This window comes from Bos taurus, chromosome 9 (genome assembly GCF_002263795.3).
Source record: "Bos taurus isolate L1 Dominette 01449 registration number 42190680 breed Hereford chromosome 9, ARS-UCD2.0, whole genome shotgun sequence".
Taxonomy (NCBI): Eukaryota; Metazoa; Chordata; class Mammalia; order Artiodactyla; family Bovidae; genus Bos; species Bos taurus.
Window position 1 is genome coordinate 42,247,974 of NC_037336.1, and position 14,051 is coordinate 42,262,024.

General features: G+C 40.7%; 1 protein-coding gene across 7 annotated transcripts in view; it reads left to right on the top strand.

Moving 5' to 3' along the window:
- The first annotated feature begins 9,598 nt into the window (after positions 1-9,598).
- SCML4 (Scm polycomb group protein like 4) overlaps positions 9,599-14,051 on the top strand; it is a 111,871-nt gene continuing 107,418 nt past the window's right edge. For 5 of the 7 annotated variants that reach the window (XR_009495800.1, XR_009495799.1, XR_009495798.1 and 2 more), the window contains exon 1: positions 9,796-9,947. Coding sequence is in view for 3 of the 7 variants with exons in the window: in XM_059889778.1 (XP_059745761.1) it covers positions 9,827-9,947 (121 nt within the window). In the remaining 4 variants the exon portion in view is untranslated. The other 2 variants (XM_024996747.2, XM_010808441.4) reach the window with 2 other exon arrangements.

The following is a 14,051-nucleotide window of genomic DNA, read 5'->3' on the forward strand; positions in this document are numbered from 1 at the left end:
CTCTTCACCCCCGGCCCCTGCTCTTCTCTTCTCCTACCTCTCCGCCTCCCTACCTTCTACTACTCAGTCACTTCTTGCTAGTTATGGTCCTTTAGCACACATTGCAGAACATTGCAATTATTCAGTTGTGCAGCTGCCCTCCCCAGGCAGCTACTGTGCCTGGAAGAAAGCAGAATCCATCCCCCACCTTCTCCAAAGGTGGACTTAAGCCAATCAGCATATACTAGTGGCTGTCATTGGTTCAGGGATGGGGCATGGACCAGTTCCAGCCAATGAGATGAGAAGATTCTCTAGGAAAGAAACTTCTTAGCTCCTCTGTGGGAGGTACCTTGAGAAGCTCTCTCTTATGTTGAATGTAAATGGGGAAATATGTAGCCTGGAAACAAGTGGAAGCCATACTGGGATGCTGAAAGCCAGGCATGGGATGATTCACACCAGCTCTTTGGTTGTATTGGGCTTCCCTTGTGGCTCAGCTGGTAAAGAATCTGCCCGCAATGTGGGATACCTGGGTTCGATCCCTGGGTTGGGAAGATCCCTGGAGAAGGGAAAGGCTACTCACTCCAGTATTCTGGCCTAGAGAATTCCATACAGTCCTTGGGGTTACAAAGAGTCAGACATGACTGAGCAACTTTCACTTTCACTTTTGGTTATATCACTGAGTTGGGTCAGCGTCACTGAAAACTCACTGGACTCCCTGCCAATGAATGGTCTTTATTTTAAAGCCAATCTTGAGGTGGGTTTTTTTTTTGTTTGTTTTTGTTTTTGTTTTTTCTGTTAATGTAACTTAACCTCTCTCTTCCTTCTTATTTGCCCCAGACTCAAGTTTTCTGGGTTCAGCTTCTAACACAAGTGGGCTTGTCAAAGAAATGGCTCATGGTAAAGCTGATTATCCTTATAGAGAACTCATCAACTATTTGCTTCTTATTCACCAACCAACTGTTTTTAAATCTAAAGACAGTGAAAAAGTTTAGGCTGCATTATCTCATTCAAGTTCTGTTTCAAGGACAATGTTTGTATTCTTGCCCTTCGGTGACTAAAGGTCCCATCTTGGAGATCTTCCCTCAAGTAAAGGGAGATGAAGCTTCAGATGATCAATGACTTTATTCCAGAAACTGAAACTTCTGGCAACCCACAACAGGCTATTCTCTAAGCGACATTTTAAAAATGTAGTTTCTCTTAGCTGGGCCCCCTGCTATGTCCTTCCTACTTTATACACACACACACCCCTTTCTGTAGAAATTGGGTCTAGAAGCAGTAACTGTTATCAGCTAAATTGCATATATTCCTTTTTTTTTTTAATTGAAGTATAGTTGATTTACAATGTTATGTTAGTTTCAGGTGTACAGCACGGTGATACAGTTGTGTGTGTGTGTGTGTGTGTGTGTGTGTGTGTGTATACATATGTATATAAATTCTTTTTCAGATTGTTTTTCCTTATAGTTTATTATAAAATATTGAGTATAGTTCTCTGTGTTATACAATAGGTCCCTGTGGTTTCAGTTCAGTTCAGCTCAGTTCAGTCACTCAGTCATGTCCAACTCTTTGTGACCCCATGAACTGCAGCACGCCAGGCCTCCCTGTCCATCATCTATTCCCGGAGTCCACCCAAACCCATGTCCATCGAGTTGGTGATGCCATCCAACCATCTCATCCTCTGTTGTCCCCTTCTCCTCCTGTCCTCAATCTTTCCCAGCATCAGGTCTTTTCAAATGAGTCAGCTCTTCCCATCAGGTGGCCAAAGTATTGGAGTTTCAGTTTCAACATCAGTCCTTCCAATGAACACCCAGGGCTGATCTCCTTTAGGATGGACTGGTTGGATCTCCTTGCAGTCCAAGGGACTCTCAAGAGTCTTCTCCAACACCACAGTTCAAAAGCATCAATTCTTTGGTGCTCAGCTTTCTTCACAGTCCAGCTCTCACATCCATACATGACCACTGGAAAAACCAGGGGCTTGACTAGACAGCTTGTTGATAAAGTAACATCTCTGCTTTTTAATATGCTGTCTAGGTTGGTCATAACTTTCCTTCCAAGGAGTAAGCGTCTTTTAATTTCAGGGCTGCAAGCACCATCTGCAGTGATTTTGGAGCCCCCCAAAATAAAGTCTGCTACTGTTTCTACTGTTTCCCCATCTATTTCCCATGAAGTGATGGGACCGGATGCCATGATCTTAGTTTTCTGAAAAAGCCAACTTTTTCACTCTCCTCTTTCACTTTCATCAAGAGGCGCTTTAGTTCCTCTTCACTTTCTGCCATAAGGGTGGTATCATCTGCATATCTGAGGTTATTGATATTTCTCCTGGCAATCTTGATTCCAGCTTGTGCTTCCTCCAGCCCAGCGTTTCTCATGATGTACTCTGCATAGAAGTTAAATAAGCAGGGTGACAATATACAGCCTTGACGGACTCCTTTTCCTATTTGGAACCAGTCTGATGTTCCATGTCCAGTTCTAACTGTTGCTTCTTGTCCTGCATATAGGTTTCTCAAGAGGCAGGTCAGGTGGTCTGGTATTCCCATCTCTTGAAGAATTTTCCACAGTTTATTGTGATCCACACAGTCAAAGGCTTTGGCATAGTCAAGAAAGCAGAAATAGATGTTTTTCTGGAACTCTCTTGCTTTTTCAATGATCCAGTGGATGTTGGCAATTTGATCTCTGGTTTCTCTGCCTTTTCTAAAACCAGCTTGAACATCTGGAATTTCATGGTTCACATATTGCTGAAGCCTGGCTTGGGTGACTTATCTATTTTGTATATAATAATGTGTACGTGTTAATCTCAAACTCCTAATTTATCCTTCCTCCTGCCTTTTCCTCTTTGGTAACCATAAATTTGTTTTCTATGTCTGTGGGTCTATTTATGTTTTGTGAGTTCATTTGTATCTTTTTTTTTTTTTTAGATTCTACATATAAGTCATACCATAGGATATTTGTCTTTCCCTGTCTGGCGTACTTCACTTAGTATGATAATCTCTAGGTCCATCCATATTCCTGCAAATGGCATTATTTCTTTCTATTTGGCTGAGTAATATGCCATTGTGTGTGTGTATACACCACATCTTCTTTATCCATTCCTCTGTTGATGGACAGTTAGGTTGCTTGCGTGTCTTGGCTATTATAAATATTGCTGCAATGAATATTGAAGTGTGTATGTCTTTTCCAATTAGGATTTTCCCTGGATATATGCCCAGAAGTGGGATTGCAGGATGAAATGGTATTAGTAACTCTATTTTTAGTTTTTTAAAGAACTTTCATATTGTTTTCATAGTGGCTATACCAATTAACATTCCCACTAATAGTGTAGGAGGGTTCCTTTTTCTTCACACCCTCTCCAGCATTTATTTGTAGACTTTTTGACGATAGCCATTGTAACTGGAGGGAGGTGATACCTCATTGTAGTTTGGATTTGGATTAATCTAATTACTAGCGATGTTGAGCATCTTTTCATATGCCTGCTGGCCATCTGTATGTATTCTTTGGAGAAATGTCTAATTTCATTTTTTTTCTATTTTTTGATTGAGTCATTTATTTATTGATTGATATTGAGCTGTATGAGCTGTTTGTATATTTTGGAAATTAACCCCTTGTCAGATGCATCATTTGCAAACATTTTCTCCCATTCTGTAGGCTATCTTTTCATTTTTACATAGTTTCCTTTGCTATGCAAAAGATTTTAAGTTTAATTAGGTCATTTGTTTATTTTTATTTTTTACCTCCATTACTCTGTTTAGGATATGGATCCAAAAAGATATTGCTGTGATTTATATCAAAGAGTATTCTGCCTATGCTTTCCTCTAGGAGTTTTATAGTATCCAGTCTTATGTTCAGGTCTTTAAACCATTTTGAATTTATTTTTGTATACTGTGTTAGAGAATGTTCTAATTTCCCTCTTTAACAAGTAGCGATTCAGTTTTCCCACTTATTGAAGAGACTGTCTTTTCTCCATTGTATATTCTTGCTTCCCTTGTTATAGATTAATTGACCGTAGATGTGTGTGTTTATTTCTGAAATGTCTCTCCTGTTCCATTGGTCTGCGTTTCTGTTTTCATGCCAGTACCATACTGTTTTGATTACTGTAGCTTTGAGTATAATCTGAAATCAGGGAGCCTGATTCTTCCAGCTCTGCTTTTCTTTCTCAAGATTGCTTTGGCTATTCAGGTTTAAAAAAAAGAGAGAGAATATTGCATACACTCTTCACTTTATTTGAAATCTCTTTTTCTGTCTTTTTGGAGTATATATACAGATTTCACTGATGCTCACTTTCTCCAATTCTAGGAGTTTCTCAGCACTCCAACATTGGTTTCTCATATTTAACTTAGGGAAAATATTTTAGGGGGTAAAAGGAGAACTAGAAAATAGCCAAAAGTGTTGGAGAGTAGCTGTATGAATTCTGAATAAAAATTCATCAGTTTCAAACAAACATGGTTCAAAGCAGTAATGATGCCAACGAGACAGCATTTTCAGAGCATAGAGGAGGTGGGAGATGGGAAATGAAAGTCATCCATTCAATTTTAATAAATTAAGATTTTTTTTTTTTTTCTGATGGCAGATATCCAAAATCAATCCTTTTTGGGGTGGGGAAAAGGAAGGAATTGGGTGTAAAGGACTATACTAATATTGATTAAAATTAGGTCACTTTTTTAACCCCTAATTTCTTTTATTCATTAAGCTTAAAGTATTTGTTGATTTCCTACTACAGACCAGACACATGTTGGGGATTTAGTGGAGAGCAAGCCTACTTCCCTGGCAGCTTACAATCTACAAACTAGTGACCAAAGGAAAAGCCCTGGCTGTTGCCCCCGCAGCTCTGCTGGCTGTCAGCACACGCCGTCACTGTACCAACTCTGTTACCAGACACTGCCCTTGGGATGAGGGTCACCAGACTTGCTACCACCAAAACTGCCAGGTCCTGAGACAAATATTTCCACTAAGTCAATCCCTGAATATCAGCCAAGGCCACAGGCCCAGAGCCACAAAGTTAGAGGCCCCATCTGAAAGGAACTATGTTTTAGGCCCAGGAGAATTGGAATGAGTCACTTTTTCCTTGAATGGGAGTGATTTTAACTTCATTTGATCACCTTTCCCCCTCCTCAACTCTTTTATCTTTAAAATTTGGCTTTACTAAAACAAGACTACATATTATCAGGTCTAAAAGAACCCCATAGACTGTGGAAGCTCTTAGTATGGAAGGATAGGGAGTCTGTCCCTGATTTTGTGTTAGTTGTGCTGAGCACGATGCATGGGCTCAAAGATATGAGGTGATGATGAAGCTGAGTGGGGACAGGAGGATAACCTGAATGAGTTGAGGAGCAATCTTCAAGCTTAAAGCACTGGCTGAGGCCGTGGCTGAAGGTAGCCTACAACCACCAGGCAAAGGATTAATTATTATTTCATTGATGAAAAAAAGTTGAGATTTAAGATTTATGACAATTATAAGCAAATATGCTTGCAGATGTGATAAGAAAAAATTATCACTAATCAACTAATTCACATTAACTTTTTATTACCACAAAAGTAAATCTTCCTTTATAGAAAATATAAAAAAGATAGATTAAGAAGATAGACATTACTCATAATCCTATCACCAAGTGATCATCACTATTACCATAGTGATGTATTCAGTATTTGCAAATCGCTGTTTTTAAAAATAAGATTCTATTCTGCATATTCTTTTGTAACTTGTGTGTTTTCATGTCATGGCCTTCAGTGGCATCCTTTTTGGTGATTATGTTGTATATTCTATAATGTGGACATGTGACTGTTGTTCAGTTACTGTCATGTCCAACATTTTGTGACCCCCATGGACTATAGCATGCAGGCTCCTCTGTCCTTCACTATCTCCCAGAGTTTGCTCAGATTCATGTCCATTGAGTAGGTGATGCTATCCAACCATCTTATCCTCTGCTGCCCCCTTCTCCTTTTGCTGTCAATCTTTCCCAGCATCAGGGTCTTTTCCAATGAGTCAGCTCTTCACACCAGGTGGCCAGAGTATTGAAGCTTCAGCTTCAGTATCAGTCCTTCCAATGGATATTCAGGGTTGATTTCCTTTTGGACAGACTGGTTGGATCTCCTTGCTGTTCAAGGGACTCTCAAGAGTCTTCTCCTGCACCACAGTTCAAAAGCATCAATTCTACAGCACTCAGCCTTCTTTATAGTCTAACTCTTACATCCGTACATGACTACTGGAAAAACCATAGCTTTGACTATAGGGACCTTTGTCAACAAATGATGTCTCTGTTTTTTAATACTGTCTAGATTTGTTATAGTTTTCCTTTTCAGGAGCAAGCGTCTTTGTGATACATTAACTTAATCTCTTTTTATTGGTCATTGAAGTTGTTTCCTGTTTAACCTCACTACAAAGAGCAGTTTTGCTTTTCATTTCCAAAGATTCCTGCTTGTATAGTTTAAACAAAGATCTGACCCTGTGGAAGGCAGAGCTTTGAATTGAAGAAGTGGCAGTTTGGGGAAACCAAGAAATCTGGGTCTACAAATTGTGTCTCTTGTCTGATTAATCAAGTTAACCATTTGCCTCAACTCCCCCTCTGGCAAAATGTGATCATGAGCTTCATGCCTTCCATAATGCTGAATTTCTTAAATTCTCAGGGACTTTTAGGGAAAAGTATGCTTTGAATAATGTAGAAACAGTGTCACGGGGCCTCTTGAGCATGGAAAACGGGACTCCTTTTATTACTTTAGGCCTTTGGAATGGAATCTTGGCCTTTAAAACTTCCCTGTTCTTTCTCCATGCTCTCTCCCCCACTGTCACCGTCCCTAATTGACAGTTCAAAGCACTAGTTTATCAGATCTTATTCTCATGAAAGAGAGGGTGCTTTTTCCCCCTTAGTAGTCATGGCCATAGCCACAACCGCAACTGAATTCACGTCCATACCAAAGTATTAGTCTGTTCCAGACCAGCAGGTAAAGCAATTCATCAGGCTGTAGAACGTTAGGACCATAAGAGACCAGAAAGGTGTTCTAGTCTCCTACTCCCATCCCTACATTATAGAGAGTGATTCACCCAGTGTTATTTGGTTAATGGCAGAGCTGAAACAGGAGCAGTGCCAGGAGGCTGTGTGACCAGATGACTAAGTACTGTGTCTTTGGGACAAACAGCCTGGGTCAGTCTTGTATCTAACACTTCTGAGCTATGTACTTGAGGAACTTATTTAAAATCCTCAAGTCTCAGTTTCCTTATCTGTAAAATGGGGGTGATACTCATAATACGTACTTCGTAGGGGTGCTGTAAATGAGATAACATATGAAAAGGACTGGTACATAATATTTCCCCAGTAAATGTTTGTTATTATTATGATAACAAGGGTTGTGTTTTCTATAGCACTGATGCCCTTGTCCAGGACACAGTCTTAGTTCTTTACCTGATTCTTGTGTTGGAACCACAGCTCTCCACCAGCAGCTGACAGAGGAGGATTACTCTTCAGAAAGAGGCTACTCTAAGTAGGTTTGTGTTTGGGAGGCCCTAAAATTAGCCTGCTCCCTCTGGACACTTCTTGCTTACTACAAATCCAGTAGCATTTGTTTGGAAACAGTGGAGCATGCTGCCTATGGTCTGAGACAGAAATGTAACCACAGTATCAAAGAAAATTGACAACATGGCACAGCTAAGCATCCTGATCATAGCCCAGGGATGTAGCCCAAGACCTGGAGATACATTAGCTCGGAAGGGCCCCTTTTCTTCCCACAGACTCCTGAGCTTGTCTGCAACCATCCTACCAAATTTCTTTTCTCTTATGTGTTTGACTTAAAATTTTCTTGGAATTAAAAACATGAACTTAATTACTTAAGACCTATAGTCATGGTTGTGTAAAGAAAGAAATCCCAGTAAAATTGCCAATTTTAAAAAATCTAGCTGCCATCTATCTAGTTTTTTAAAGCAAGTTTAGTTAATTTCTATTTTAAGCCTCATTATACGATTTACCTATGCTACCAATGCCTGTATCCCAGATACCCTTGACTTAAGGACAGGTCTTGTGGGCCCCAAGGATCAGAATTACAAACCCTCACAGAGCTGGGTAGAACAACTGAAAATTCCTTTATTTCAGGCAGATCCTGCCAAGCCTTTTTCTTCTTTTACTGGATTTGGGAAATAGTCTCGATTATTTAGGAAAATTTTATTTGACTTCTCTGAAGAACCATTTTAAAGTGAAGACTGGTCATCTCAGGCCAACATACTTTGCTGAGTATAGTGTAGGATTATGTTCAAGGCCATGGGCATAAAATACTACCACTGCTGGCCAAACGGAAAGCATCCATTGGGTCCTGTTTTCTTTCCTCCTCTTCTTCCTCTCCCCCTTTAATGAAATAAACTTGTATTAAATGAGCAAAATGAAAAACTACCAAACTTGCCTTTTCCCACACAAAGCAAAACAACAAAATTACATGATTAAGTAAATTAAAGTGGTGAATTTACTTCTTGCTCAATAAGTACAATGCTTTGATTTCAGAAAAATTTAACTTTTTTCTATGTTTATAATCTGAGGAGGGAGATTTCTTATTTCTTTCTTATGGGACTCTGTATATATATTCAGAAAAACCTCAAGTTGTAATTTCATTTTTTCACTCTCAGTAACTGTCCAAGTTGTGGCCTAAACTTTAATTAGCCCTGGTTGATGTTTGGTCCTGGCTAAATTTGCTTGTTGCTCATCCCCAGGAGTAAGCCTGTGGGTGGTCACATATTAAATGGATGTTTCATTTTGTAGGAAATACTTGGGAATAAAACATCAGGATGGGGTGAAAGAGGTGGGCAATGGGGAGCCTTGCTCCACTTAACAAAGAAAAGAAGAAAAAGTCCCTTTACCAGTATAAATTGATTTGCCACAGAGAATACAATAGGGCATGGAGGGTGAATAGCAGCCCTTCTCCCATGTAAGGACCATTCCACCTCATGAGGCCCCTATTATATTTATGAGTATAAACCATGTTTACACTTCTGCATTTACACATAGGTCCAGGGCCCAGGTCAGTGCCCTGTTTAAAAGAACTAACCATATGCGTTGTATGTAGCTGTATACATATGACCATGGTATGTTCACCTGTGTAGGCACACTCTTCTGGCAAATGCAGTCTCCTAAACAATGATGTCATTAGAATAATTCTTTTTGTTTTATTTGTCCAAGGTCAAACATTCACTCTTTCAGATCACCGGTATCTTATAAGCCCGGTGCTGGCTCACACTGCTGCAGGACTGGGACAAAGAGATGATGTTACAGTCTGGTTTCCATGGCAACAGAGGAGGGGTAATGAAAACCGAAATGTTGGAAACACCCATTCTGACAATTGTAACATAATTCAGGTTATTACAAGGATGTAACTACTAAAGAAGCAGAAGTGTCATTACCTTGCAGCTCGTGTTGGCAAAAAAGCTACATTGCACATTTCTCTAGTTGGGCTGCTAAGAGGAAGGAAACACACACACAGACACACACACACACACACACTCGCGCGCCTCGTTTTCTGCATGTAAAATGTGTGTGTTCTTTAAAAGCCAGTGGTTGGCTGGTTTTCCGGACATGATGTGGTTGAAGCTGTCATCGTAATGGAAATTCATTGCTGTAGCTATGGTAAATCGAGTTTTCTGCCTGTGCTGAATGCATTAGTCTAATGAGATGTTTGCAGCCGGAGAGCAGGGCTGCTGGAGACTAACTATGAGCTACTAACACACGGGTGGAAGATTAGCTTTTGCAACACTCGGTTTGCATGTACTGAAAGTCATCTGTCTTCTGAGTCAACATTCCCGGCCTGGTAAAGAACCTGATCAGGGCTCTGGTGCACGAACTGTAGGTAAGGGAGATGCACAATTGGTGGGTGTGCCGCTGCCATGGGATCCTTCTGTTTTCACTATCAGCATGACAGGTTACCTGTTTCAGATCTTCTGGGTTGCATGTCTACCTTTACAACAACGCACAAGCATCCTGCACTAAAACTGCTGAGGCTGGCAGGTAAACTTTAGTTCCTTCTACTCAGAATACAGTGATGTCTTGGCCAGATCTCAGAGGGGGAGATGTGGTATAGAATTATATAGTTTACCCATTTGGTGTGCACACTACTTTCACTCTGCATTTGAATATGTAGAGAGTTACTGTTTTTCCCAAATGTGAACTCAAATAATTGGTTCGCTTATTTTGGGGCATGGTGATTTCACTTTTTTTGTTTTTTAATTATAAAAAAATTACAGTTCATCTCAGGATAAAATATATTAGCCTAAAATTTAATGTTTATAATCAATATGTTGTGAACATGCAAGAGCGCTTTTTAACATTGAATTTTGTGTTTTATATCTCAGATGGAATATTTCATATGTCTTTGTGTTGGTTTGCCTAATTTACCAGGATAGATGAGAATACTATTTATTGCTAGCTGCTGGTGTTGGTTAGTTTTGGCAAAAAAAACACAAAAAACAAAAAAACAAAACACAACAAAAAAACCCAGGTGATTGTGGAGTGTCAGGAACAGTTTACCCAAGTTCGAATACAGAGTCACCTCCTTCCCAGGTGGGGCTTTTTGTGACTTGAATCCAGCAGCATGAAGCTGCCTATCAAGGTTGCTTGCTGTATAGGACAGGACAGTGAATGAGGGTGAGGTGCCAGCTGCAAGGGAATCATTTCATTGATGGTTCAGGTGCAAAGTCAAAAGTTCTTTCCACTACCTGTAGCAGTTTAGGAGAAGAGGCTCTGGATTCTACAATAATACTCATGAGGGTCAAGACAATCAGTAGCTTCCTGAGAAAGTGGCTTTGGGGTTAGTTTCAGAAATTGTGGTATTTGAGAAAGTAATCCAGTCACTTCAGAATCCAGATATTTGTTGTATACTTTGTTTTTCTTCTTTTTCTGAGGAACCATTTTTGAAAACTGAGAAACTTGGTTTTTTCATCCTCATGACTTTTTTTTTTTAATAGGCTATTTAGAGTGAAAGCATAAAATAACTTTGAAGGAATTTACAGTATGGAAAAGTAAACTACCTAGGGTGCAATATTCCTGTGCAGCGATTTTTTGTGTGTGCTGTTTGGTAAAACTAGCCTGAAAAAATGAAGCGGGTATTTGAGCAACAGCGCTCGGTGATTACCTAGCAAAGCATTAATGAATCGTCTAAACTCAAATAAAATGTGAATGTAGAACCTTCGGTTTTAGGGAAGTAGTTTGGTGACTTCACGGTCTTTATCTTTCAAACATATTTGTGACAGATATTTTTTAAAAAATATGAATGTACTTTCTTTATCTCTGTAAGTTGTGCATGTGGAGAGGCTATGTATCATTTTGGTAAATATATGTCTGCTTGATTTGTTGAATTATAAGAAAAGTGAAAATTCCACAAACACCCAGTTCTTTTATGTTTAACACGTTTAAATTTCTTCCCTGTGCCACTTAAATTACTTTTATTTTGCTGCCAGCGCCCACCGCCCAAAACAACAGCAATAATAAAAACCTAACAAGAAAATGAACAATAATAGAAAACAAGAATAAATTGCTTTCGGTCATTTATTTGCTTTTTGTGGTGTGTTTTTGAGGCAAGTGAAACCAGCAGAAGCAGTTTCACTTTCTATAGTTCTTGGTTTCTGGGGTTTGGGGTCGCAGGGGTTCTTCCAGCAGCAGGTAATATACGCAGTCGAGCTGCTAGAACACAAGCCAGCCCCAGGTACTGTCTCTGCTCTAAAGCTTTTGTATTGAAAATTCAAAAAATAATGACTTTTTAAATGTGAAATAATGTTTCCTTATTATAAAAATTCAAGCGATGCCCCAAAGTACAAAGATAGGATTTCTTTTTTTTTTTTTTTTTAATTTTAGACTTTAATTGATGTGAAAAATCAAAAGCAGAAACCTCTCATATTGTGGCGGCTTTTATGTATTTTTAAATCTCAATTTTGGACCTTAAACACTTCAACAAGTTTAAGGAAACATTGCTGAAGTGCCCTTTAAACAAGGGATGTCCAGAGAGAAATAATCTTTATGCACACGTGGGGAGTTAGATTTTACAGGGTTTGGTAGGTTTGTTTACAGTCTGGCGCGGTGGGCGGACACATCACACATGTTCACTCGCTCCTGAGGACGCTTTAGAGCGAACGCGAGTCGGGCAGAGATGAGGCGGGGCTCAGAACTGGCACCCTGGGGCTCCGGACAGAGCTCCGCGGGTTGAGGTTCCTCCCGAGGCTTTACCCTGGAAGCCGCAGCGTCACCCCAACGCCAGGTGGCCCGGCATGCTTACCCCGATCCACCCGTCCCGGGGAGAGCAGGAGACCACACCACCTGGGAACTTAAGAGCCCAGACACCTCCAGTTTCATTCCCTGAGGCTTCTCCTCCACCGAGCCTCTGCTTTTATTTGGGGATGGTGTGGGAGAGAAAAGAAAAGAGATGAGGAAAGACTCTTTTCTATCAGATTATTGAAGGGCATACAATTTGGTTTAATATTTTGGAGCTGAAGTTTGTAAAAGCAGTCCCTTTTGGTGTGAGCACATGTGCTTCTTCATTTCCGTGGGCAAATCTGACATTTCTAGGAGAGAACTTTGTGTGAGTGCCCCCTGGACATTCTACTTCTTAATCCTGCAGTCTCTCAAAAGGCTTTTTAAAGATTTACACGTTTTTAATGCTTTTGTTGCTTTCAAAGGCAGACAGGTGAGGAGAGGCAAGGGGGATTAAAAACAGCCACTGGGAGAAAAATCAAATGGTTTGGTCCCTATATAATACAACAGAAGCCACCACTGTGTCTAGTAAATTACTCTAAATTTTAATTAATGAGTCACAAAAGCCACACCATAAGCTTTAAAAATTACCCCTTTATCAATAAGGTGATAATTAACTTTCTCTGGAATTAGCAATTCTCTCAGCCCCGGGCAGTATGAAGCCTAGTAAATTCTCTGGAAACTTGCCAATTTTTAACAATTGGTCTTTTGGCAGACCTACTGGATTTTAATTCAAATGTCTATTGTGACATTTTCTAACGTGATTCAGAGACCATTAGGATCACCCAAATTGTGGTAAATTTCTGAAGTTTGAAAGAGTGGCTCAGAGTGTTTGGATTGCCTTTGCATCTGTCGCTTTGTCTTTCTTCATTTTCCTTTTCTACCTTTCCCCCGCGGCCCGCCCCCCGCCCCCCCCCCCCCCCGAAAAAAACCCTCTGCATTTGCAAGAACGCCACAAGCTAGTCTCTGCTGTAAATCTCTGCTAGAATCTCTGCTGTAAATCTATGTGGTGAAGCCTGCGTTTGTTGCTACGTACAGACCAAGTTCGAGTGTTTGGCTCTGAGCCCACGTGGTTCTAAGTGTTTTTCATTGTTGTTGCGTTCATCTCGGTTTCAGTTCTGGCAAGGGTTCGTTCCTCAATATGTCTGCAAACTCTCACCCGCGGTTTGTCCGATGCCGAGATTGACTGAGACTGATGAGAAGAGCTGCAGGCCATTTTCGACGTGCTCAGGGCTGTTTGAAATCGGGCTTATTCTGAGCTATGAGGATTAACGTCTGAGGAGGCAGAGGAGCCCTGAGCAGCCTGCTCTACCGCGAACCCTCCCCTACCACACACTCCCGGGGCTGCTGGTCACTTGTGGATGGCATTCAGGGGCAGCCTGAGTAGGGACGCTGCTATCCGGCCACAGAGGCTGGAAGGCAAGTGGTGATGGGTGTAGATTGCTCCTTCAGGAGTCAGACCTCTCTCTTCACCCTCTGGGTTCTTTAAACATTAGCATCGGTGAGCTGTTACTTCTCTCAGTCAAGAGGGCTGGATAGGACGGGATGCTGGAGACAAAGCTTCCTACTGGGTTAAGCTGGCAGCTCTGACGCAGTCAAGATCATTCCTCCCTTGGCGGGGTGGGGAATGGAGAGGAACAACCAGCAGAATTTGTGCATTCTGGAATAAATCAGCATTTTTCAATCTGAAGAGGCACTTTGCCACCACCGAGATAAAACACCTCTTGCTTCTTGCAGTGATTACTTCGTGGACTACTATTTTAGCCCAGAAAGGAATTTATTACCCAGTGGCAGTTCTCACTTTGCATTAAACTGAAAAGTCATTCCACCGAGTCTGTGTGACACCCTGAGTAACCGGAGTGTATTCTG